General features: G+C 42.2%; 1 protein-coding gene across 1 annotated transcript; it reads left to right on the top strand.

Annotated features, from left to right (window-relative positions):
* Positions 1-2,642: 2,642 nt before the first annotated feature.
* MFSD1 (major facilitator superfamily domain containing 1) lies at positions 2,643-16,142 on the top strand (the record flags this gene model as incomplete). The annotated part of the gene is made up of 17 exons (XM_082003791.1): positions 2,643-2,800; positions 2,878-2,926; positions 3,155-3,267; positions 3,632-3,674; positions 4,209-4,276; positions 5,094-5,202; positions 5,925-6,027; positions 6,754-6,852; positions 7,638-7,749; positions 8,783-8,839; positions 9,481-9,637; positions 10,706-10,803; positions 11,122-11,234; positions 11,742-11,789; positions 12,382-12,442; positions 15,702-15,816; positions 16,083-16,142. 17 exons carry the CDS (start codon positions 2,643-2,645, stop codon positions 16,140-16,142), a joined length of 1,563 nt encoding a protein of 520 aa, XP_081859917.1.
* Between the last annotated feature and the right edge of the window lie 10,296 nt (positions 16,143-26,438).

Here is a 26,438-nt window from a genome sequence, read left to right as displayed (position 1 = left end):
ATCACCCTACAACGGAAACTGCAGTTTAATATGTTTACTTGCTATGTGGTTTTGCCTATTACTTTCATTATGGGGCTAGAAAGCCTTTTTGAGACTTAAGAGGTAAAATCTGTTTTTCTAGATCTTCCTTTAAATATCCTCACTGATAAAATTGATCAAATGTTACATGAGACAGTTTCTATGAGATCCTTCTGTCGAAGTGCTGGCATCATGTCACTGTCCATATGAGTTATACATTAGGTTGATTTGAAATTGATATGAGAGTGTATAGTTTAAAGAATAAAATAAAAATCAAATCAAATCATTATTACAGCTTAAGACAATGACAAATCATTAAAACGGCACCTCGGAGCGTGTACTGGTTACATCTCTCTCGGCTTGAACTACCACTTCTCTATGTGCTTTTTGAACCGACATTTAAAAAGTTAGAGGGAAAAGGCCAGTATCTTTTTGATGATAATATTCTGGCACTCTACAGATTTGTTAAGTTTAACTTTGCTGGGTACATCAGCCTGGAATTGGTGCCTATCATTTTATGGAGTAAGCTGTGCAGTTCATTTCTTGTTGGTGAGGATTACCTTCCTTGGCCCACAATATAACATCTCAGGAAATCCTGTGGTTAAGATTATGCTCGAAATGGAGCAGGAGAAGCAGTCACAAGCCATAGAGAAACCCATTCCATTGACTCTGGCTCTGTATTTCACGATCAGAGTGGGCTGGAGCTCCCATCGCCCTCACCAACGATGGATCCAGCTGTCTCCTGAGGTTTCTCAGCATTGTCTTTCTGAGAATGGTGGTGGAAGGGTAGTTTGGGGACTCTGGCCTTTTGCATCAGCCATATTTGTGTCCTGGAGGGAAACTAGAGTGTGTGCATGAATAAAAACCATTTTCTGTGGATCAGAGAGACCTAGGAAAGTAGCAGGTGGCATGACAATGGTCTCCTGGAATAATTGGGCTAGTTAGCTAGGAAAAAGACTACTTTTTTTTTTTCCCGTACACAGGCTTTCACTCTGCTCTCCAAAGTTACCCCGTTTATCTACATATGTAAACTATCTCCCTTTAATTATATCCCTATGAAACTCAAGGTGATCTGCATAGCAACGCATTACCTTTGAGCTCCCTCAAGCGGCAATGAAACCCTGGAGTTTATTGCATGGGTGCTTTTGCAACAAAGATTTTAAGTTCAAGACTATGTTTTTAAGAGCAACTATAGTAAACTGAAGGAGCAGCTTCAATTTCAAGGAATCTAGACTAGTTTAGGGCAGTTGAAAATGTGACCCCATAATTTTCTAACATAGTTCTCTTTTGACAGATCTGTTGAAAGGCACATATTGAGCAAAAAGTAAGCATTTTCTGCCCAATAGTAGTTCACAGTAGATGCACAACAAGCACATGACACCATGTTTTGAAAACTTATTTTGATTTTCTTGAATGGTTGCCCACCCAATTAATGGCACAGCAGCTGGAAAGTGGACCTCTTCGTTCACAGCATGTCAGGTAGAACTCAACACTTTCCTCCCTATCATCCTGAAAAGGTAATAAAACCTTTGGCTTAAGAAAGAAGTATTTCTGTCCTCATTAAGAACATATTTTAATAAAAAACCAGCATCCATCGCTTGATGACATGCACACAGGATTCAGGTCATCTTTGGTGTAAGAAGATGAAATGTGACAGAAGGCTGTATCTTTTACAGTGAATAAGTAGCTTGTTCAATGGTTTGTCTAACATGGGAAGACCTTTTCGGATGAAACAGCTCAAGTAAAATGACATTAATATCCAAAAGGAGGATAATGGGGCAATTTTATGATCTTTTGCATTTCCCTGCATGCTTATTGTAGGGTTTATTGCAGTCTATACTTTAACCTTTTTTTTTCCTAGCTTGCTGTTGCTTATGAGAGGTTTATTCCTCTTGAATGTCTCAAGTAAAATACTGAAATAAAAAAAACAAAGCCCAGCCACAGGAGGAGAAAGGCTGGCGAAGCAGTGGAGGAGGCAGGGACTTGTCTTGGCCAAAGCATGGGCTGAGATTGCTTCTTAGCACCTCCAGCTCCAGGCAGAGAGCGTGTGGACTGGGCAACCTGCCTGCAAGAAAAACAAATGTACCTCTGGGGTTTTATGTTTTAAACCAGCCAGAGGCAAAAGAGGCACCCTTCCCTCGCTCTCCATTTGACCAAGACGGGCCTGCCCTTAAAACGCCTTCAAATAGAAGAGGAGGCTATAGGTGCTAAAACCTGAAATAACGTCCTGCCAGCTGTGTTCCTACCACACAGTTTTGTCACTGCTGCAGTGCTGGGCATGCTTTATGTAGCTAATGCCCTCACCATGCCATGAGGTCAGTTTAGGGGTGCGTTTCAGGGGGATTTCAAGGTTTTTTTTGCCACTGGTACGTTCCTGGTTTAACTTGGAAGCCTCAGGAGTTACAGTACCTGGTGCTCGGCATTTCGCACGTCTCACCTGAGCGACCTCCTCGTCTCTGACAGGCGTGGCAGGTTTGAGGGCTTTAGGGCCCACAGCCGCCGCAGCCCGCGCGGCCGCTGCCATAGCAACGAGCCGCGGCGCATTGTGGGCCGTGCCCGCTGGCCGCTCACGTGACGCGCGGGGAGCTCACGTGACGGCAGCAGCTCACGTGACGGCGGCAGCGATGGTGGAGGAGGAGCGGGCGCTGCTGGGTCCCGGTGCCGGTGATGGCGGCGGCGGTTCTCCGGGGCCTCCCCGTGCCCTGCCCGTCGTCTGCGATCCGCGCCGCTTGCCGCACCGCCTCCTTGTCCTCGCGCTGATGTGCTTCCTGGGCTTCGGTGGGTGGTGGCGGGCGGGGGGGCTGGGGTCTCGGGTGCTGGAGGCAGAGATCTGAGGCGTCCCCTTCCCCTTGCAGGCAGCTACTTCTGCTACGACAACCCGGCGGCTCTCCAAACGCAGGTTCAGCGGGTGAGCAGCAGCCTGGGACGGAGGCTGGGGAGGTGCGGGCGGTGGCCTGCGTGGCTCCGGCTAGGCGGGGCCGGTACCTCGCCCTAAGTGTCGCCGCGGTAGAGCGGTCCTGAGCCTGGTCAGAATGTCTACTTAATTTCTAAGTAGTTCTGCTTGGGTCCATGTTCTGTGTCCCTGTAGTTACCTTGGGGGTAATTACCTTTTTTAATTCCCCCCTCCTTTATGTAGGATATGAAGGTGAACACAGCTCAGTTCATGGCACTCTATGCCTGGTATTCCTGGCCCAATGTGGTTCTCTGCTTCTTTGGAGGTTTTCTGATAGACAGAGTGTTTGGAATACGGTAAGTGTGGTGTTAGTATCACTCATGTTCCATGGGTGGTAGACTTAAAGTGCATGTGAAGCATAGGCTTTATAATATAAAGGGGTTTTTTTTTAAACTACAGTAGGCTTTTTCAGATTTTATTTTGCGTGATCTAAATTTTTACTGGTATAAATGAGCTTCCTTCCCTTTATGACTTAAATAAACTTCAAAAATGCCAGTCTGTACTACTTTTTTTTAGGAAAGCTGTCAAGCTGTAGCATTTATTGCAGAGACCTTTCATGGCATATCAACCTCCCCTCGTTTCCTTGGTGTAGGTCTAATACAGTGTTTTAGAGGAAAAGAGATCCTAGCCATGCATTAAGTGATTTTATTTTTCTTACAGGTTGGGAACTATAATATTTAGTATCTTTGTTTGTGTCGGGCAGGTAAGTGCAGATGAGGGTGAAGGATGATATATGTCTGAAGCATCTCTACCAGGGGTGGGGGGAAAAGCCCAAATGGCTTCTCGCTTAGTAGTATATATTTCAGATGGAGTAGGCAGGTGAAAAGAACTGAAATGGGAGAACCCTGAATTGTATTGGGGTAACTGGGAACAGATGTCCATGACAGGTGAGTGAAATAATGTGAAGGAACCAAATGTTTTATCGGTTTGATGTGAAACTACTCTGTAGGTATATTTGGGTAGGATGTGATGATAAAGGTGAAGCATGACTTGAGCCTCTAGAGGTGTTTTCTAAGTGCAGTTTCAGGGTGGGCTGGGTTGGATATTGTGTAGCCGGCAGGATGATGTGTAAGGCATAAGGAGCAACGGCAAAAAGCTAGGAGTGGGAAGTGGGTGTGAAGTATTTCTGCAGGTCTGGGACGGGAAAAGCCTTTTTGTTTCCAGTTTGAGATGGTTCTAGTTTGTTCCATGTTTCAAATATAAAATCATAATTTTCCCCAAAATGTTTATCTGGCAGGTGATTTTTGCTTTGGGAGCACTACTTAATACTTTCTGGCTGATGGATGTGGGCAGATTCATATTTGGGTAAGTCTAGAAGAGTGTATTATGTGCTGTCTGAGGTAAGGACCACCTTTCAGTGTCCTAGAAAACTGCTACCACATTTACACTTGGAGACAAAACTGTTGGATTTTGAGATAGGCTGGGAATGTGACTGAAGATTTTTGCATAACTTAAAGTTAGGAAACAACAAATAGGACTTTGCAGGTCTTATTGAATTCAGAAATTACGAAATTACCCAAATAAAGACATGGAGTAAGCTCATAAAACTGTGTGAGTCCTCCTTTTCTCTTAATTCTTACTTTCCTCAGTAAAAAAATATTCTTAGCAACAGTACATGTAACAGGGCTCCTATGGTGGCAAAAAATGAGGGCAAATGTCAGAAGAAATACCTCCAAGTTTGTGAATGTGCCACAGCATAAAAATGTTAGAAAATCTGACCAACGGTACTGGGAGGTGGGCAGATGACTCTGTTAAATATGGATTCCAGGTAAGAACGATGCCTGCTTTTGGTTTCATCTGGGTCAGGATCTATACCACTTGGTTCTTTAATACAGAAGAGAAATTAGAAGCTGCTGCCCATTGATTTAACTTCTGTAAATAATTGCCTTTGGTCATAATCGCTCCTAGACTAATTAAGATACCTTGTACTCTTAATTATTCTTAAGACACTGCAATTCTCTTTTGAATTGTCTTGAAGATGCTGCCTTATATATATGCATTAAATCTACCTGTACATAGATAAATTTCTCTGTCCTCTTGGTATTACCAGCAACTGATGGACTGCTTCCTTGTTGCTTTGCACGTTGCAACTCGTGTGTTTTGTGCCTTCCTTCTTTTTTAGAATAGGTGGAGAGTCCTTAGCGGTGGCACAAAACACGTATGCAGTCAGTTGGTTTAAAGGCAAGGAGCTAAATCTGGTGTTTGGATTACAACTCAGCATGGCCAGAATTGTAAGTGTAAAACTGTATGGCTTTAATTCGTAGACTTTAAGGTGTGCAGCTTGTCTGGGCAGTGAGGTGAGTGGAAAACAGCGTTTCTAATGCTCCCTAGGGAGTTTTAGTTCAAAAATGGATGTGAAATTTAAATTTAAAATGTTAAAAATTTGTGGTAAATGGGCAAAGGGTACACAAGGAAATGCGTTAATAAGATTTCTTAGAACCCTGGTCACAGCTGGTTCCGGGTTGATGTTCAGGCTGTTGCTAATTAGCAGTTGCCTCATCGCAGCTGAAGTGTAGTCTGTTGTTAGCCTTGGGATTGCAGCCATGGATCCCTTCTCTAGGGGGAGAATGGTGGGGGGGAAGTGCTTCTTCCTGATGCCTGTCAGTTGGGATTTGCTTTAACATGTGGTATTAAATTCAACTCAGTTTATGAGGTAATGCAGTGTATGATGTGGAGTTTATGGCATATCTGAAGTCTCCATCAAAACTCTCTTAGAGTTGTATAAAATTTCAGTTTGTGATGGTATATTATTGTTGTAATGATTAAGCTGTTCCCTGCTGGTTTGGTCAGTATTTGTAATAATTTTATCGTTGTTGCTGGTGGTCTGTGTTCTCTGTATCGCTTCTTACCTGTTTGTTTTAAACAGTGTTCAATAAGCAGTTTGCCTGATGTTCCCTCTGAATTCGTAGAATTGTGAAATACATGATTCTTCACATAAGTCTGTTCTGCCTAGGGGAGCACAGTGAACATGAATATCATGGGATGGATATACTCTAGAGTTCAAGATCTTCTGCGGTATACTGGTCCCAGTACTCTTGGGTTAACTCTTATGATAGGTCAGTAATATTTTTGATTTGATGTCACCTGCTATTTTAGGCTTCTGAATTTGAACAGCATGCATATATGCTAATGATTTCTTACTAAATTGAAAGTAGGACAAATACGTTTGAGAGTAAGAAGAGCAATTCAAACACTGTTTGTATCAATGGCTAGTATTCTTATGCAGAGCGTACGATCATTGCATCTGATAAAATGCTCTGTGGTTTTTGTGGTTGCCACATTCAAGTTTGTATCTCACGGCAATAAAACATTTAATGTGCTTTGAATAAAGGACAGACTTGAAGAATCTTCAGAAGGGCGTTGTGTCAAAGCTTGCATGTAATTGTCGGATGTGCAAAAGCGAAATCTCAACTGCCTTTGGATCTGTGTTGTTCCTTCAGAGCCATGGGTAGTAAGGCCTTGGTGTTGGTAACATGGCCCAGGCTTTCTTTCTGTTCTTACCAGGTACAGATGAGCTTGGCTGTGCTGGGTGGGAGCGGTGGTAATGTTTTAAATAATGTGTAGCTACATTTTTCTACTCCAGTCCAAGGCAGATGTCTCTCCTGTGGCAGGCTTCACTATTTACACCTTAGTGTATGTATGGCTATGGAGTCTTATACATAAGACAGCCTGGTGTTGAACTTGGTTTGTTTTAGATATGTAAAGGTACACTACACTAGTGCTTAAAAGCCAAATTACTACTTGAGTCAACAACTTAAACATGTCGCATTGCCTTCCTGCAGGTGGCATAACGTGTCTCTTTTCACTGACCTGCGCGTTAATCCTTGCTTATCTGGACAAGAGAGCAGAGAAGCTCCTTTGTAAAGAGCAAGGGAAGACGGGTGAGTGGTGTGGCTGAACCTGCCTTGGTCTTCGTTCTTTCATCCTCGAACAGACCATTCCAGCTACTCTGTGCATGGTGCAGGTTTGCATTTTAGGCAATTCAGTGGCTGCTGCTTAACAACCTTTTCACAATTATAGCTTTAATCATAACTCTTAGTTCATTTTTATATCAGTAGGAAGTTTTAGTAGTTTTAAACACCAGTTTACAGGCAGATGCCCTGTCATCCGCTTCATTTATAAAGCGTGTGGAGAGCCTCACAGTTCACACCAATTTGATCTGTGCCATTGCCACTGATACTTTGTTTTGTTGGAATTGGTCTTATTTCCTTTAATAGGTGTGCAAAACCGTGCAGCTCTTCTCTGTCAGCCTGTGTAGTGTTTTAGTTTGTGGTGTGGGAGAATTTAGACCAATTAAAAATAAACTAAATTTGAGATCCGAGTAAAAGCATATGACATGAGGCTTCAGATGTGAATTTTGCTAGCTGATTAAACATTTCCTCAAAAAAGTGGTTTGTATTTAATTCTGCTGCATAAGGCTTTCAGAGGCTTTAGAGAACCTGTACATCCAGCTTAATGTGGGAGAGACAATTTGTTCTTGGCTTTGGCACTGTTGATTTAGCACTTAACTGACTCTCACTGTATAAACTTTGAACAAGAGTGTAGACAGTGGCAGGAATACATGCTTTAGTAGTGACTTGTGATCTCTTCAATGTTTATTCAGTGTGGATGAATCCCAGGTATGCTTATGCTGACTGAAACAATATTGTTTCTTGCCCCACTGCAGGTGAAGTGATTAAGCTAACCGATGTGAAGGACTTCTCTTTGTCCTTGTGGCTTATATTTGTAATCTGTGTCTGTTACTATGCAGCGATTTTTCCTTTCATTGGACTTGGAAAGTAAGTCTCTCACGTATGTAGCTGTTCCGCTTGAATTTGGCTGGGGTTTTGACTAGCTACTTGCAAAGGGAGAGTTGCAGACTAATACTTAAGAATCCCAGATGGCTACAGAACCACTGGTCTCCCAGCAAGTCTGTGCTGTGGTTTGTCACTTCTTTTGTGGCGTAGTTCACTACACTTGGTGATACAAATGAGCACGACTTATAGTTTCCTTATCTGCTGAGCTTTGTGGGAAACCATTGCTTAGCATAGGCTGAGTTGTCAGAACTCAAAAGCATAATGCATGCTCCATTTCTTGATTAAAACTTGATAATAGATTTAAAGCATGGCATGAGTTTTGGTGTGGAAAGCTGTGGACAGTTGTCATGTAGAATTCCTTCCATACTCAAGCTATTGACTGAGTGTGGGGTGGGGGCTTAAATGTAGTTACAGCTTTGGACTGAAGTTCTCTTACTGTGCTGACTTTGGTATATATCAAGTTGAAACTTGAAGCATTCATATGTAGGTTTCCCTTTTGAAGCACATGATCTAATAGCTCAGTCAACTGGGTTTTGAATATACTTGGAAAAGAAAGAGATCTCTTGTGCTCAATGCGTGTTTTGTGTTGAGCGAGATGGAAAAGTCTGAGATGTCTTGGAGAAGTCCGTATGACTTGGAAAAGTCTTACAGTCAGCAGTGTAGATGCCTTTTTTTTTTTTTTTTTTTTGCTTCTGCGTGTATTCCAGAAATCCTCACTTTGGTCTCTTGCAGTATGCTCATTGCTAATGTCTCATTATTGGGTTACATGTCAGTTATGTACTTCAGATGTTTTCCCCAAAGTTTAATTTGAATAGTCCTTACACAAAAAATTGCAGCGTCTAATAATAAGCTCCAAAGTGCATTATAAATGAGGATCTGTAATGAGATGTTTGTCAAAGCTATATTTAAGTTTTCTGTAAACTAGGTTATTGTGTTTTTACTTTGTCTAGCTTAATTTTTCCTTCATGTGATACAAATACGCATTTTTCTAAATCTGTTTGGCTTTTTTCTTTAGGGTTTTCTTTATTGAGAAATTCGAATTCTCATCTCAAGAAGCAAGTGCAATTAACAGGTATATTGTAGTTGATTCAACAAGTAAATGTGCTACTGCCATATTCTAGGGGTGTATGTATCCTTGAGCTCTGACCATGTGTGAGGAAGTTTGGGATCTGCTGTTGCAGGTGGTGATTCGCATTTAAGTGGACAGATAGATTTCACATGGCCTAAGGAATATTTGGGAGGTTTGAGTATTTGTTTAAATAAAATGTCTTAGATGTTCACATTGAGGAATCAGAAACAAAAGGATCTGTCTGAAGGGTATTATTTTGGTATTTGGTAGTATTTGGTATCCCTTCTGAGTGATAGAAGCAGTTTAATAGCAACACTAAATGAACTACATTTTCCTGGTTTGAAGTTGAATTTGTGATGTGGCAAAAAACCAAATGAATACAAGCCAAAACAGTTGCTGGATTCCAGGAGCTCCAAGAGTATCTCTAATTCCTTGGATGTTGAATGTTTTCATGTCCCCAGATCTTTTGGTAATTTTGAGTTCTGGAGTCTATTGATTGGGGTTTTTTTTTGTGTGCGTTTTTTCTTATGGCCTCACAGGTAACGGGAATATGGTGTTTTAGCCGGAGACACTTGTATTGCGTAACACCTAAAGCTGTCCGTGGCTAGATAGTGTTCAGTTCTCTTATTTTTATACTTTTGTAGTATTGTGTATATCATATCGGCACCCATGTCTCCAGTCTTTGGCCTCCTGGTGGATAAGATCGGAAAGAACATCATCTGGGTTTTATGCGCTGTAATAACTACGCTTGCTTCTCATATTATGTTGGCTTTTACCTTCTGGAACCCCTGGATAGCAATGGTAACTACTTCTCTGAGACTTACGGCTAAATATGACAAAATAAGAAATCGAGCTGATGAATTATTCTGCATGAATTGCCACTGTCTTCTGACTTTTCAGTTAGTCCTCAAAACCTACTTTGATATCCCTGACTTTAAGAAAGATATACTATATGAAACTGAGTCTAAAGCTAAGATGGTAAAAAAGCAAAGCACGCATCATACAGGCAAAACTAACGTGAGCTATCTGTGCTACTACAGGTAACGCCTCAGGTTTTGGTTTATCGTGGAGGGAGGCAGTAGTTACGTGTGGTTTGGGGTGAAAAAGACTGGCTGCTGTCTGTAGCAGTAATTCTAGAGTGCAAAAGGGTGTTCAGCTTCTTAGGGAAGATGGGATTAGACTGGAGGGCTGTATGGAGCAGCAGTTCCTTGTCCCTTCAGAGACAGCCTTAATTCATCACAATATATGCAGCTTGGCAGCGCTGTGTTGCACAGGTCTGCTCTCTTGCTTCATGGACACTGCTTACAACTAGCTATCGCTAGATTACTGTGCTAGGTGCTCGCTTTTCTCCTAAAACTTCTTCTTTTGGTGTAGCTCTGAAGCTTATTACTATCATATAATTCAGCTACTTTCAATGATTTTAAACTGTACTGGATAGTGGTAAACCTCAGTAAAAATCTTGGTTATTGATTTTCCCTTCCTAGGACAGATTCCCTGAGAAATTGCCTTTGAACTAAGGTTTACAGCCTTAAAAGCGCTCACCAGTGTATCAGGGTTAAAAATAGGGTCCTTGTTTTTCAGGTATTTTTCTAGTGAGTTGCAGCGTTGATCTCGTCCTCTGCGTATTTGAGTCAGGCTCTTTACTTAATGCTAATTAGATAGGGTTTAATTTGTGGGTCACTCCTGGAAAAAGTTCTTTCTCCTTCTAAATGTGCATATTTATTTAGGATGGTATTGGAGAAAGTGTTACTTGTGTGCTGTGTTGTTTCCCTTTTCGGGGAAGGGTAAACCTAATATGTTCACTTGTTAGAACTTTACAGCAAAAATGCATCTCATCTAACATCTGTTTACTTGTTCTTATTTCACCAGTGTTTGCTAGGAGTGGCCTACTCACTGCTTGCCTGTGCCCTGTGGCCCATGGTGGCCTTTGTTGTTCCAGAACACCAGCTGGGAACAGCTTACGGCTTGTAAGTACTTAGATCTGCTGCTCTACAGAGACCATGCCCTGATACTATTGAACCATTGGATGTCAAGCAATTCTAACATGTCAGTGGTTAATAATTCCTCTAGGTTCAGTCTAGCAGGAAGTTTTGGGATGTCCATGTGTGGTAGAGCACGTGGTTGTGGTAAATGCACAGAAACTTCTGCAAAATGTGGACTCGTGACTGTCATATATGTCATAACATATGGGGAGAAGTTAACCTCATTGTTTGTTCAGTGCCACTAATGGTGTTTTCTTTAAAAATAAGTTTCTGCACAGTGGTAATCCTTTGTTTATGTGTCAGTATGCAGTCTATCCAGAATCTCGGTCTGGCGATTATTGCTATAGCAGCTGGGATGATTCTGGACACAAGAGGATACTTGTTTCTTGAAGTCTTCTTCAGTGCCTGTGTTTGCTGTAAGTAGTAAAGACATTGAAAATGGATACTGTACATTTAGGACACTATATTAGGCTTTTTAATATTTCCTGTAAAACAGTAATAACTTCCTTCTATCCAGTGGAATAGTACGAGGTTTCAAACAGGGCAATGTTGAAAGTAACTCAAGCATAGTGAAGTGTTTAGTGGCTTTCTTGAACTGATTTAGTGTAAGTAGTTTAAGTGTTTGGGAAAAAAAATCAAGAGTAAGTAAAAGGGTAGGTGAACGATAGTCCTAAAGGCTATGTTTATGAGAGCAGTTATTAAAATAACTAAAACTAAAATAACCTTTTCTGAGTTACTGTGCTACTTATGAGCATAGTGGAATTTTCCAAAGTGATTAAGAGATGCTGCTGGCAATAATATCCCCTCCGTTAAAACGATCATGGAAAATCTCAGTTGCTTGGTTGTATGTTAAAGCTGTTCTTCTGTCATTGTTGTAAATAATTTATTGTCAGCTAAAACGGTCCCCCCCTCTTTTTTTTTAGTGTCGCTAATAGCTGTAGTCATGCTGTATTTTGTGAATCACCTCACAGGTAAGTGTTCTCAGCTTCTTTTCATATTTTTATAATATTTTTTCATAATTCTTGAAGTTATAAAGCTGATCTGTGTATAGGTGGTATTGTACAGTCCCGTGTCAGGTGTGACATATCCAGCTCATGGATTTGGTAGCAGGAGCATCTCTTAATGAGGCCTGTCCTTTTAACACCTTCTTTGTAGATGCTGTAGTGTGTAATTCCTTGAACCTTGCTGTGAAGTTTAATCTCATCAGCCAGGGCAGTTGTACCTACCCCTTCACCTGACTTGCACAAATATGTAGGATATTCTGCAGCTCTTTCTAAACTGCATATGAAACCTGACTATGTATGTATCTGCAAATATAAAAACTGAATTCTGTAGACTTTCCTTCAAATAGCAGTGTTTTTTCTCTCAACTATTTTTTGAAGCAGTAACTACTGAAAGATCTGGAAGGGATATTAGTTTCTTTCCTTTTGTAGATTACTGATTTCTTTTGTCAAGTGTTCTGAGAATTTCTGTAGTACAGATATCTTCTGATGTAGGATATCAAAGATATAATACAAAAAGACACAATTTTAAAGTTTCAGAATACATCCCACTTCGTTGCAGGTGGTGATCTCAACTGGTCTGCAAAGGAAAGGGAAAAACTGCAAAAAGTAGCTGCAACTGAGTAAGTATAAAGAACAGTGTCGTTATGAAATGTTTAACCTGAAGTAATTAAATAGATCACTGTCTGAACTCAATCTGCCATTTATATCGAATGTTATTTTCCCACTTACAAGGTAGTAGTAGGATTTTGTATTCCTGCCTCTTGTGAATAATTAGAGGAAGTAGCAATTAACCAGGTCTCCTTTCCTGGCACTCTAGCTTGTTGTTTCTCTTTATTAATTCCAGTTACCTTCCAACTGAATGGAACTGAAGTGTTTTAAAAAACAACAAGTTCCATCACTTATTTAAAAATGTGCTTCATTTATATATAGTGCAAATATTAACCTGGATTTAATGTCAGGTAGTGTATGGACACTTTTTTAAGCATCAAATTAAAAACCAGATCTCTCTTCAGAAGGTACTACACTCCAGTCACTTCCTCTTCACTTTCAGCTTGGTCCTCTTGCTGTCTTATTGAGAAGTCTTAATTCAACTTGTCTGAAAACTGCGGCTTGGGTCTAAATTGCAGTGCTAGTGTGAAATTCAGTTTGTGGTCAGATCTATGTCGTAAATGTTGTTGACTGAAGTTTCCATTTTTAGAAAAAAAAAAAGTAAAATTGGGCCAGGGATATTTCAATGAAGTGGAATCCTTTTGCTTTAAAAGCAAATGGAGCACTTGAGGTGGGCTTAGGGCAGAAATTGTTGAAATAAGCAAATTTTGACAGTTCATCCAAGTAAGCAAACTTCATTTTGCAGGGGACTTGAATGTCCTGCTTTCCTCTGTACAGAAAATAAGTGACACTCTTTAGAAGAGTAATTTAAAAAATCCTCTTCCTTGGTCTTGGGAAAACATTGGGTCCGTTGCTGTGCATAGACCTAACAGCTGGAATTGGGTACACTTGCTTTTTAAGAGTGGTGTTTGATCAAGCATGAAGGTATCAGTCGCCTGCTGTTGGGATATTCCCTGAGTTCTAGGGCACTGGACTTATCCCCTCTGCACAGTAGAAAGTTTACTTGCTTTTTTGTTTGCTATCTGAGAATGCTGAATGAGGGGTAAAGCTCTCACTGGGTGTGGAATGCTGTACAACAGAGAGAAACACTGGATTAGTCTTATAACTTTCAAAATAATTGCCTTGTATTTGGGAAGAGGAGAGAAAAAGCATTGTATGGCAAAGTCCATTAAGAGATGTCACCTTAAAGGCAAAACAAAAGACTCTTCCACTCCAGCTTCTCCATTATCTACTTGACTGTCTAGAAAAACTGCTTTTTTTCAAGTAGACATAATGTAACGTCTAGAGACCAAGACTGAGTTTGGGCAGCTTAGTTTCTGTCCTGATGACCTTGATGAAGATGCTTCTTCTAGGGGTGTTGCAGCACCCAAAAATGCTGTTACATTTTCCTAATGGAATGTCAATAGGGATGAAGTCTTGGTTAATGTACTGATTATTTTTAAAATGTATTTAAAGCAGATGTTTACTTTGCGTAAGTGTTAGAACCAAGTCTAAAAAATCTGAAGTTCTGCTGTTCTGATTTGAATTTGTTTTGGTGAGAGTGTGATTGGGACCTGTGGGAGAGGGCACAGTATATGCATTTTGTGACTCTAGTCATAGTTTAACATTTGTCATGTGACAAAGAAAGTCAATATGCAGCTATGTCACAACTTTAAGGATAACAACTGTAGAATTCAAGCTGCTTGTATGTGAACAGCACAGAATTTTCTTCTTTTGAAATGCTTTCTGTTATGACCTAATTCATCTCAGTGAGTCTCTTCAGATCTTGAAGAGATAAATACTTTGCTAACAAGACATTTTATAAATGGACTTTATGGATTTCTCTGAAATGATACTTGTAACTGTCTACATGATGATACTTAAGTTGGTCTTGAAAAAAACAACAGGTGGGGTGTAACAGGGTTTTGATTCTTGTCCTAATTTGTGGGCTTGTTACACATCAGTCTTGAAAAAAGCTCAAGGAAACTAAAACCTGGCCAGACCTGGTGAACATGCTAGCTTAGTTGTGATGAGTATCATCCTCGAGCCAAAAGGTCACAGCCAGTTTTTAATACAAATGCAACAAAAAACACCTTGTACCCAGGAGCAAAGGAATTCTGTACCCAAGCAGAGCTGCTTTTCAGTCTGGCTGGCCCATGTGGGATGGGTGTAACACTTCCAGCGTTTCCTGTGAAAGATGGCTTTGTATTAGTGTATGCTGTGGGATATAGTGCCTTAGAACAATATTTTCAGTAATTTTTATTACAATGTTTTTTGCAGAAAAGAAATTTGAATAGCAAATATCATCCAGAAGTGGGGAGCATTTGATCAGCATCATGTCAACTTGAAGAATATAGTGTTGTTTAGTTTGGTGGTCGCTCTGCACAGTAGTTCTTTGGAAAAGAAACTAACACGCTGGGCATTTTACAGTAAATGGCTAAATTTTATGCTTTGTAACCAGTTTTAACTAATGCCAAATCATCTCTTAATTTGAACGGAATGGGTTTACAGTGTTTTACACTGTGTTTATGCTCTGTCATTGGAGAGGGTACTCTGCAACCCAAGACAAACATCTTCATCTGAAGATAAAGACTAGTATAAAGTGTATTCTATGTGCAACACTAATATTCTGGTGGGGATGGAGATTTCTTAACGTAAGGGCGTTTTATGTTCTGTAATAAGGCTTGTTGCCTTACAGAGCTTAGAAACGGGTCACTGTCACTACCTTTGTCACTGTCTTAATGCAAAACACTGTCTTAAACTTATTTAGAGCTCTGTTTGGTCCTGTTTCTCTTTAAGTCTTATAGGAAGATGAGCAGCAACGCTCTTACCAAATATTGACTCTTTTGTAGGAGACTGCCATTAATTCTGAAGACTGCTGAGCAGTCTTTTATTTGCTTTTTTGACAATTGATTTTTTTGTATTGTAATCTTAAGGAGTGAAAGCTTGTTTAATAAAGAGATAGTAAAATTGTTACAAAAGCTCATTGAGCATGTTGTAATTTGTGGAAACCAGAAGATTTATCTTTCTAGTGAAGTCTTGCGATCTAAATAAAAGGAAACTGCAGAAAACAGCCTCTCTCTTTCTTTACATTGAATTAGAGTAATCCATTCTTTACATTGAATTAGAGTAATCCATACACATCTTGTAGTCTCTTTTTAATCTGATATCCAGTATTCATCTATAAACATTACAAGCTTTTTCTAGTTATTAGAAATCACATACACAAGATAAAGTTGCTTGGGTTTGCACTGAGGGGTGCAAATATCTTAAACCAATTTTCTTTTCCAGAGCGGAAGAACAAGAGAGACTCAGACGTCAAAATGAAGATGACTTGGCTAAATTACGGCCAAAAGCTGATGACTTTAGTTTAAGGAATAAATACCTCTCCAAACTAGGCGCTCAGGTATTAGTAACAAAGTAGGGGTTTTGATAACAAAGAATAGAACAATGAGGTTTGTTTTAAGAACTTGGCTTATTGTTTCAAAGAGCCAGCAAATCAATCTCTGACTAAAATGCTAAATGTATGTTTCTTCTCAGAAATGAGGTCTCACCACTGGTAATTAAAAAATCTAATGAAGAAAATGAAAATGAATCAATAGCTGGCAGACCAAATAAGTTGAGGAGCAGGCTTACTATGATGCATGACTTCTTAATTTTATTTTTTTGCAGCTACCAGGTAATTACTCCTCCTATTTATCAACAATGGTACACAGAAGTGTGTTGAAATAGCATCTTGCCCCACTTGCAAAAGCAGAAAGACATTGAAGTTCCTGGGACATAAAACTTGGTTTCCAGTACTGACGACTGCCACAGCAAAAGCAGATTGATGCACCATACTTTTTCTGCAAGCACAGATACTATTTTTAAAATACTTGGCTTATGTCTCTTACCCCCTCCGCACCGTGGGTAAATAACACAGATACTGATGGAGAACCATCTGGCTCTTTATTTGAACCCATGAGCTACGTACTACACCCTCCTGTCTAAAATACTCAGCAAGTAGCTTGAGTCAATAGCTAAGACTGGATCTCTTCTCACTACACAACGATGTCTGAAAGGTGAAAGCTTTGTTTCAGTCATCAAATTCCTGCGAAATGAGCCTTGATGTAGGTATGGATTACCTAGCCTCTCAAGTTGGACAACTTTGTTACCATGGTGGAAGTGGTCTGTTTCATCTTTCTTATAGAAAAATGTGAGAAAAGACTACCTTCTTATTTTGGTCCTAGCAAGTATTTCAGAGGAAACTAAACTATTCCATTTCAGTGTTATAGATCATTGAGTACTAGCTCACAGGCTTAGCAGTAAACCTCGTGTAAGTCCTGATTAATGTGAAAATTGATGTATTTTTAAGAGGTTGCGACTAAAAAAAACAATGAAGAGTTAAATGCAAGAACTGAAGTTTGGTGTCCAGTGGAAAAATGTTAAATTTCATAAAGAAACTTAACACTTTCCTATCATTTCAGTGGAAGGCTTGCTGCCTAAGAGCTAGCTCCTAGCAACTCCTGCACAGTGCGTTTTTGTTACTCATTAAGGCTTGCTTATGTGATTGGACAAACTGTTCCTAAACTAAGCTAATCTTGCTTTAAAAGACAAGAGCATCTGGCTTTCTGGAGCAGTAGGTACACCAAACTGCTCTACAGCTAGAGGATAAGGTGCACAGGGGTGAGTGAGATTTCCTTGGCTCGCTTCAGGGAGTCTGCGTGCCACAGAATGCTTAAGAGCCTTTGAATTGCTTGACTGCAGAAAAAGATTTGTTGTAACAAAAATGTCACATTATACCCGTAGTATTTTTTTTTTTTGCCTACGGGAATTTAAGCAGAACTTCTGGAACTTAAGTTGGGTTTTTTTTAGGATACTTTTTAGCAGAGATTTCTTTTCTGTTCCTAAAAGATTAAACCAGGACTACTCTGGTTCATAGTTCTGTATGCAGAAGAACAATCTAGGAAAATAAAGGAGCAGGTTGTGAACTCTGCCAAGCTTACTGCCAAAGGGGAGTAATACACTGAGCTGTGACAACCTTTATTGGTGCTTTCTGTGCTCTCTTCAAGAACCAAACACTGTCAGCTCTGAGAATGGTTGATGCAAATTGGTTTATTTTTCCTTGTAGACTTGTAAATTCTGGATTTTTTTAATAAAAGCTTCAAATGGATGCTGGTACCTGTATTTTTCTTACCTGTTTAGTGATGGATTGTTGCCCTTGCTGGTTGTTGAGACATATATGCCTTTTTTTTTTTTTTTTTTTTTTAAACAAGCATGACTTCTGCTTTCCACTGAGAAATATTTAGTTTCCTGGGGAAGAATCTTTGAGAATCCAAAGGCAAAGTTTCCCCCAGTTCCCTCCACTCATGGGTTATGCATTTTTCTTTCTTGGGGCAGGAAAGGATTAGATTCTTGTTGTGCTGCTCTTCATCTCCTTCCGCTACCTGCTTCTGCTCTAACGCTGATACGTTACGGTTGTGGATAACTCTTCTGCTCTTACCCATAGGTCAGCATTTCATGTGTGACGTGACAGACAGTAACTGTGAACTTAATGTCTTGTTGAAACTTTATTTTCAGTTCCTAAATTCTCTGTGCCATTGAGCATCTTGCTCTGGTGGCCTTCTGCAAATGGTGTAACTTCCCACGTCAGCTCAACTCCAAACGCCCTCACCTTTGCTTTCTGAGGGATTTCAGCCCGCTGATCTCCTTGCCTTTTCAGTTGTGGATGTGGAGCATGGGAGGGATGTGGCCTTTGTTCCCTTATCCCCCATTTCTCTAATATATTTCTGGTAGGATGGAGCTTTCCTCTTTATATGGCCAGCCCTGCGTTAGAACGTCTCATGGCTGTGCCTCAGGCTTTCGATGCATACTTCATAGGTTCGGGTTGATCATCAAGAGGAAGATGGGAAGAGGGATTTTTGATTTCTGAAATGCGGTTTCTTTTTGAGAGTAAAGAATCTGGTTGTGATCATTGTGGGAGGGATAAGGCCAGCAGTGAGCAGGGTGCCTGCCTCGGCCAGGGCAGGGATGGAGCTTGTGCCGCTGGAGCGTTATGTGGCAATATCTGCACAAGTCCTGTTTGCGATCAATTAGGAATGGCTTGAGCCAAAAGCTGCTTATCTTTGTATGACTGCCTATTTTTGCTTGCAGATCTTCCCTTAATGGCTTCTACCCCCACCAGCATGAGAAGCTGTTGGTACGATGCAGCTTTCCTGACTTTTTTTTTTTAAATACAGAGCTTATGGGCTGGGCACCGCCTCTAGACTGTAATGTTCTGACTAAGTCCTGCTGGTCGATGTGCACACTTGCCTGGAGATGTTTATAGAAGACTTAATAAATATGGTAGTAAACAGTAGTTCAACACTGTATTTTATTAAACTTATCTAGGCAAATTTCAGAGGGAGATATAACTTCAGAAGAACATAAATGGTGTTACCCATCCCTGCAGTTACTCTTGCTGCTCGCAAGGGGTACCCCCAGGCATGGGGCAATCCCAGTTCTGCTGTGGCTTTAGGGTGGTTCTGTTCCTTTCCTTTGGGTGGGGTGGTTTTTTTCTTTCTCCTTTTGACATGACTTTTCTTCAAGGGCTATTGCTGGATGTTTCAATAGACGTCGTCATTTCAAAAACTGGTTAATATTCCATTGCCTATCTTACTACTGTAGGTGCTCTCTTATTGCTTCTCCTGTTGTGCATATGGTCAAGCAAAGAGGCAAAGCAGAGCTGTTCAGGTGAATGCATCTCGGAGTAATGTGAACACCTCTATTCCTAGTATGTTCACGGCGTGTTCTGTTGGACGGGCAGATGTGCATTGGCATGAATGGGAAGCCAGAAGGCCCTAGACTTAAGTACACACAGTATGTTGTATTGTGCAGACCTCTTCAAAAGGAAATGTTTAAAGCATAGAAATACTCGGTAAATATTTAAACTTCCCATGCATATGAATCATGATGTACCTCTTTCAAACGTTCAGTAATGGAGTAGCTGCCCCAGTGACACTGAGGTGCTTCAGATCTCGTGGTGTTCTCCAAGTGTGCAAATGTGTTTGCACATTTGAGATTTTTTTTGTAAATACTGCTCACTAAGAACGGCACAAGAAGAGCATTTGTGCCATAAAGATAGTACTTCTGAACAAGCTCTTTATCCTCCAGCAAGTTTTATAACAGTAGTAGTAGCAAACTCTTCTTCACCCTGAACCTCGCAGGAGGCCTGTCTTTGAGGTGGCCCCAGAGCAAGACAGCAGGAATGGTTTTGTTTGTCATTATCCATGAGGAACTGTGCTGAAACCAGCTTGTGTGGCCCTGCTAAAGAGCTGTCAGAAGGGATGGATTTCAGTTGCTACCAACCTCTGCTGAATTTGAATCAACAGATTGGAAGTTCAAGCTGCACCGTCTCATCGCCAAGCCCCCGTCTGCTCAATGTTAGAGAAAGAGCTAGAAGCAGCTTTGGCTAACGGGGTGGCTTACTCTGGATTCCCTAATTGAGTTTGCCGATGATACTTGGTTACGCCAACCAGGCTCAGGTGGGGAGAAAGCAAATGCACTTCTGCCCAGACTTCTGATGGAGGTGATCGGGAGCATTGGAAGTAAGCGCTTTGGATTTGTTTCAATTAAACAAGGAGAAAATGTTCATAAAATAAGTCAAAGTGGTTCTGTTTGCTCTGGGTTCTGGTTTGTGGCAGCATATGTAAAATTGGGTAACTGAAGCAGTTACCATGTCCTGGCCATCTGGTCTGCCCTTCTGAGAGAAGCTGCCACTGCTGTTGCAGAGATGATTTGAAAAACATTTTTTTTCCTGAATTTTGGGTTTTTTTTTGCCAAGTTCCTTAAAGTGAGTACTATGAAGAGATGATGAACAAATGGGACCCAGGTTCTTGGCTTTTCCTAAGCTTGCTTTCTGCTGCTTCCCAGGCGTATACCATGACTGCTTTTCTGCTTTTTTTTTTTGATTCTGATGCTTGTGTGGACGCGGTCAGGCAGTGTCCCAGCTAGATCACTTGTTGCCAGCCTCTAGCAGTGTTTTCTAGGTCTTGTATGGCTGGCGGCTCCTGATGTCTTACCTTGCTTCCTCTCTAATTGCTGCTCCCAGCTGGCTCCAGCGGCGGGCTGTGACTCAAACGTGGTGGGCAGCGCTGGGTCTGCAGTTGCCTCTAGCTCAAATACGGGGTTGGCAGCGATTAGCACTTTCCAGGAACAACAGCTCTAATTGTATTTCTGTTATGGTAGCTGCTGAGGTCCTTATCAGCTTCTTGCACATTAAGTTCTGTACAGATAGTCGAAGCTTGTTCCTATCCCATAGTGCCCACAGCATTGAAACAAAATGTAATGGGGTTTGACGTTGTGGGTGGGAAGAGAGCAGAAGCTCCCCATTCCTCTGAGCACCAGGTTAGCTATTTTATTTAGTTGCCTTTATTTTATTATGGCCTTATGTTAGGCAAACCCCTGCTTCTTGGCTAGTGAGCTCCCTGAAACCTTTGGCTCCTGCTGCTGTTACGATCTGCAGGGTGGCTAAGCTGTGTCTGAAGATGCTGTGGAGAATAATTCTGTTACCTTTTCTGAAATACACTACGCGTAAGGTAAAAGCCTCTCTTCGTAGTGCATTTAGTGTGAATAGTCCTGGCTAGCAACAGAAGGGGTTGCTACCCCTTAGCGAGGGTGCTGATGTGATGGACCCACCAAGGATCAGATAGTAGCTAGGTGGTAGCCATCCTCGAGGTAGCTCTTTGAAATATGCTCATAGCATTTTAAAAAATCGTCACCTAATGACTGGTTACCTCTGCTCTGGTGTCTTCCTCAGCTATTCACCATCATTTTTCGTTACAGCCCTCCTTACGACTGGAAACAGTAGATGTGCCTCTTGGAAAGCATTTCAGCTGTATTTAGTCACAGCTGGACCAGGAGATGATGACATCTTGCTCCCTTGGTCCTTCATAAAGAGACTTCCTTTGTTCTTCACCTAAATTTATCCTTACTAGAGTTTGCCCTCACTCTAGGAGAGTCGTAATTATACTTTTTTTTTTGATTGTGCGAATGAGTTTTATGTCTCTTCAAGTCTCATACCCAGTGAAGGGGATCAAATCTATGAGAGAGCAGCAGGGATGTGCTTCCTCAGCGAGGGGCAAGTCTGTCCCCACTGTGTTCATGGCAGGCCTGGCAAGGGGACCTGCCTCGGGCAGTCTGAGCTCCGAAGTGAGCCTGGCCCTGTTAGTTTGGCCAGGAAGTAAGTAGAGGAGGGGGTTGATGCAGCTTTTGAGGCTCACCAGAGGCCTCCAGACCTTGTAAAGCAAACTCCGGCGCTGTAGGAGTTGGCGGTCAGCTCCAGGTACACGCGAGTGAAGAGGTAAGTGCTGCGCCTGACGTGAAATGGCGGTGAACAGGCAGCAAAAAGCCCGCAGAGGAGCAGAATGGTTCAGGTCGACTCGGCTCGGGCAGCGCCGCTGGTGGGGTTGGTGTCTCCAGTGCGCTGGGTGAGGCTGCTGGTCCTGGCACCACAGCAGACTGAAACGATGAGGGAAGGGAAGAGGAAAGCGGATGCAGTTAAAACCGTGCCATACGGGGAGTAGCTGCCGAGGTTCTCCGGGCTCGCCATGCCGTAGCAGACGCTGTGGTTGTTGATAACACCCGTGCGAGCTTAGATCAAGGTGGGCAGGAGCTGCAGGAACGCCAGCGCCCAGGCCGGAGCTGTGCCGGTGCAGCCAGGAGCCGGGTCCGGCAGGGTGGGGGGTGCGCGGGGTAGCAAAGGCCCGGGAAGCGGTGGGCGCTGACGGAAGCCAACAGCAGGAGCCGTACCAGTTCGCAGGGCAGCTCCCCAAAAGGCCTCGTGTCCTGCAGGATGCAGCTAGTGACGAGCCAGGGCGAGGAGAAAAGGCGGAGCAGGTCCGCCACAGCCAGGTTCGCCGGGTGGATGGCCCGGCCCTCGGGCCTCCCCTCGGCCACAGCGTGGCTCCGTTGGGGAGCCCAGCACGAAGAGGGGGCTGTAAGTAAGGGGTGACCAGATGTATTTACAGTTTTCCGTGAGAGGGCACAGAGCCTTCCCGGAGGTGCTGTTCTCCCTTTCCTTCAGCCCCTCCATCGCTGGGTGCAGCTTGAGGCACCACACAGTGCTTTGCCGTTGCTTTAAAGCTCTCCCTGCCAGAAATAGAAACACGAAACACCCAAGAGTCGTCTGTCACTCTTGGCCCTTGCCAAGAAATCTGTAAAATCCTAATTAAAGCACGTGCAATCCTCTGAAGAGATGAAACTGCGATGGAAATGGTGCGTCGAAATGCAGGCTCTGCCGCGCGCCGAAATTCCTCTGAGCTTCGGTCGCTTTAGGGGGGCAGTTGAGGGAAGGGCTCAAGCGAGCACACGTTTTGCAAGGGGCAGTGCCTGGGACTGCTGCTGGTTTGGCACTGCAGTTGCCTGCAGGCTGGTTGAGAAGAGGCGAGTTTACAGCTGGCCCATCGCCGCAACAAGAAAACAAGCTTGATGGATAGCCGCAGGCAGCCTCGCTGGGGTGAAGGCAGAGCCAGGCTGGGGAAGGGTTTGCTCAAAATGCATCTTCGGTGCAATCTGAGAACATACGGATGTCGTTGCCCTTTTCCCACAGGAGTGGGGAAGAGATGTTTTTTTGCTTTCCTCTTAGTCCCATTTAAAAAATATTACTATAACTTGTATAGACTAAATTTTTTTTGGCGGTTGTCCCCAATATGCCTCCTGAATGTCCCAGAAAAGCAAGGGAACCAGGAGGGGTTCGTGAGCAGGCATCCCGTTCTAAAGAGGGCAAGGATCAAACCAAACCGAGAAATGACTGAATGTCTTTTTTTTCTTAATTTAGGGGAAAGCTTGGTGATTTCTGTGTGTGGTCACCTGAGCCAGAGCTGTTGAAGAGTTTTATTCTGGCAGGAACGATGATGTATGTGTTTTGGTGAGGCTCTCTGGTTTTATCTCCCTGGGATGCCCGTTTTACACTCTCATGCCAGCCGTGGAGGGTCCCGGCTGGCTCCTCTCTGCCCAGCCTCTGCCTGATCATCGTCCTTACTGCACAACCCCTCCAGACACGCACCGGCCCCTGCGTATGGAAAAGGGGTTTAGCCCTCATGAGGTAGTGATGTAAATATCTTACTTAAATATCTCAAAATCAGTAACCTACTACTTGGCTTTTGAACCGTTGTACTAATTTCTTCATAATCTGTTTCAGGTAATTTGAGCAGCAAACTTTTCACTCGGGTACCTTTTAATATTTTGACCCTTGGAAAAACTGTTTTGTGTGATAAGGAGACCACGTCCGTGGTATTAACTGGGAGCCCAGTGCCCAGGGTTGCTGGGAGCTGCTCACCCTCCGAAGGTAGGGGACATGGATCTGGGCTGGTGGATGGGATCAGGAGGGAAGAAGTGAGAAGTAAGGTTTATCCCAACAAATGCTCCTGTCTTCTGGGTTATCTGTCACTAGAGGTCAGCACTGCAACGTTAATACACAAGAAATGTTTTCTGTATTAGGACAAAAAGTCTTATTTCAAGGCTGCAACTGCTGTCATTCATTTCTGTCACTTATTTACGTGACTTTGGAGCTTGGTTTCCAAAGAGAAAGATTGATACCAACAGTCTTCAGCAGGAAGAAGTCGCTTTTATTTCTTCTCATACAAATAAAGCAGGGTAGGGTAATAAAGTGGCCAAACTTGCCAATTTTTAAAGCTGAATTACGGAATGGTTGAGGTTGCAAGGGACCTCTGGAGATCACCTAGTCCTGCTCGAGCAATCATAAAAGTGTATGTCAAATTTTCTGAAATCCTGGCCCATTTGTGTCCCCTGCCAGCTGCCTGAGGCTGCCGCGGTTTGCTGCTCAGACTCTGCTACAATTGTCTTCAGTCCAATCTTTGGAAAAAGCACTTGTTCCCCGCAGCTCTGTTGGATAATCTGGTGGAGATGATGGTTAACTCCAATCGAGCCTAGGGCAGAACTAACTGAAGCTGCTACCATCCCACCTAAGATGAATGCAGCAATGGCTGCAGCCATTGCGTTGTCTCTTTGGTGGATGTGCAGCAAACCGTGGCCCCTGGTTCATGCAAGGGGATGGGTGGCACCACAGCCCCCTCCCCAAACCGGCACTGTCGACTGGCAGCATTGGCAACCTCAGCAAAAATCCTTTTGACCCCACTCAGATGTGTTTTGTGAAGCCTGAAGTTGCCTAAAAGAATGTAGGTTTAAATTCTAGCTGGAGTGATCCCTGCTGTCATCCATTATATATATGAAGCAAAGTTCTTTAAAATAACTCTCCAAAAAAATCCAACCTCCTGGATTTGATGGAAAAGGAAGTCTCCTCAAAAAAGTCCTCACATTTTGCAGTCTAAGACCTAAATTGTGTCCTTCATAGAGAAGTGTTGTGTGCACTCGGTCGTTTCTTACATAGCTGCGTGCGTGTTCAGGCGCAGGGAGCACTGCTGACCCCTTTCATGATCAGGGATTGGTGTTCCTGTTAAAAAACCTTCTTGTTTTCTGTAATTTCACTTCTATCAAGAGCTCATTCAGTTGGTACAGTCTTGCTGGGTTGCAGCAGAATAGAGAAGTTTCTGCTGCATGGAGTCCTGGTCCAGGTAGTTACGTCCCCCAAATCCCTCACTTCTCTTGAATTGAAAGTGTCTCCAAGGTGGGTAAATTCTTGGTCTTCTGTTTCCTTGGGAGAGATTCAGTCCATGTCGCTGGCCTGGGAATAATTGGTGTTGGAGACTGGTGCATTGTTCATCGTGTTACTGAGCAATTTTGGGCTGTTGTGGGGCAGCTTTGTCCGATCCGGCTGGAAAGGTGCCACCGGCGAGGTGTCACCTGGGTCCTGTAGCTGGACCTGACCTTTGGAGGAAAACCTATGTATCCGTCTAGGGTATCCGTGGATTTAGGGCTGAAATCTTTGTTCTGCAAGGAAAAGGTGGGGCTTTCCAGCAAACAGAAGGAAGGAAGCAGTTGTTTCCTCTGTACAAGCAAGTTTTACTCTTTCTGATATTTTTACACAGCATCTACAGGTCTGTAAATATCAGGCTGTTTCTCAAATTATTACAATCTATGTTACTATAGTATCTTAATTAATTGTCTTGCTTACATATTTACAAAGCTCTGTCTGTAGGTATAAAACAGCTGTTAATGTCAGTAATTCAGAAATAGTGGAGCTGGCATCCTGCATTTCTCTTGTCAGCTGAAATGATGATGGAACATAACTGGCCACTTCAAATTAAGATAAGTGAAGTAACTGCCTTATAGAAGCTGGGGTGAAAAGGCTCACTTATGGCTGTTACAAATTGATGAAAAAATCTTAGATGTCCCTTAAAGACTTATGGGAAATGTTAACCTACTTAATACTGAAGACTTAAGGATGTTTTTAAAAAATTCTACTTTATTCACAGAGACAGAAAATGTCTACAGGTGATGGTTACATATATATAAAAATATTTTATATTTCTAGATATATATATTTGGGGTTTGTCTTAGGGTGCAGTAGGAACAAATCAGCTTAGATCTGTTGGTCAAGATGAGGTCTTCTCGGGAATTATCTCTTAAAACACCTTCACAGTGTTTCCCACTGGCCTCTTCCATGCTGGATGGTTTCTCGTGGCTGTTGGGCAATCTCTTCCAGTCAATATTTCTGGATAAATCAACCTGCTAACCCAAGTTTAAAAGCATTTTGTTTGGCTTTGCCGTTGCTTTAATGTCAGCTTTAATGTCAGGCTGACTTGTGGTGACCCTCATTTACTGTCCTGCATTTCAGACCTACCTTGAATACGAGCTAAAGGGTAAAACTTCATTTGTGACGCTTAGGCCATCAGAAACTAATATTGCTTTTAAGAAGAGTTTCCAAAAGCAGATTTTTTCAGTCTTTGTATATAAAATTCACTTAAAATATTTTTTTGTGAGACTAGAGGTGATATCCCAGTGTATAAAATCTGTCAGAAATGATTGATACACATATGAGAAGCTGAGCGAAAATTCAAGGAAAGATATGGATGGCATTGCCAGGCTTCATTTAAATACAAGAGCTATGCATTTAGATTGATTTATTTTTATGCCAATAGGTTCTGACAT

Source organism: Phaethon aethereus (genome assembly GCF_964289735.1).
Source record: "Phaethon aethereus genome assembly, chromosome: 9".
Taxonomy (NCBI): Eukaryota; Metazoa; Chordata; class Aves; order Phaethontiformes; family Phaethontidae; genus Phaethon; species Phaethon aethereus.
This window is presented reverse-complemented; position numbering and strand designations above follow the sequence as displayed.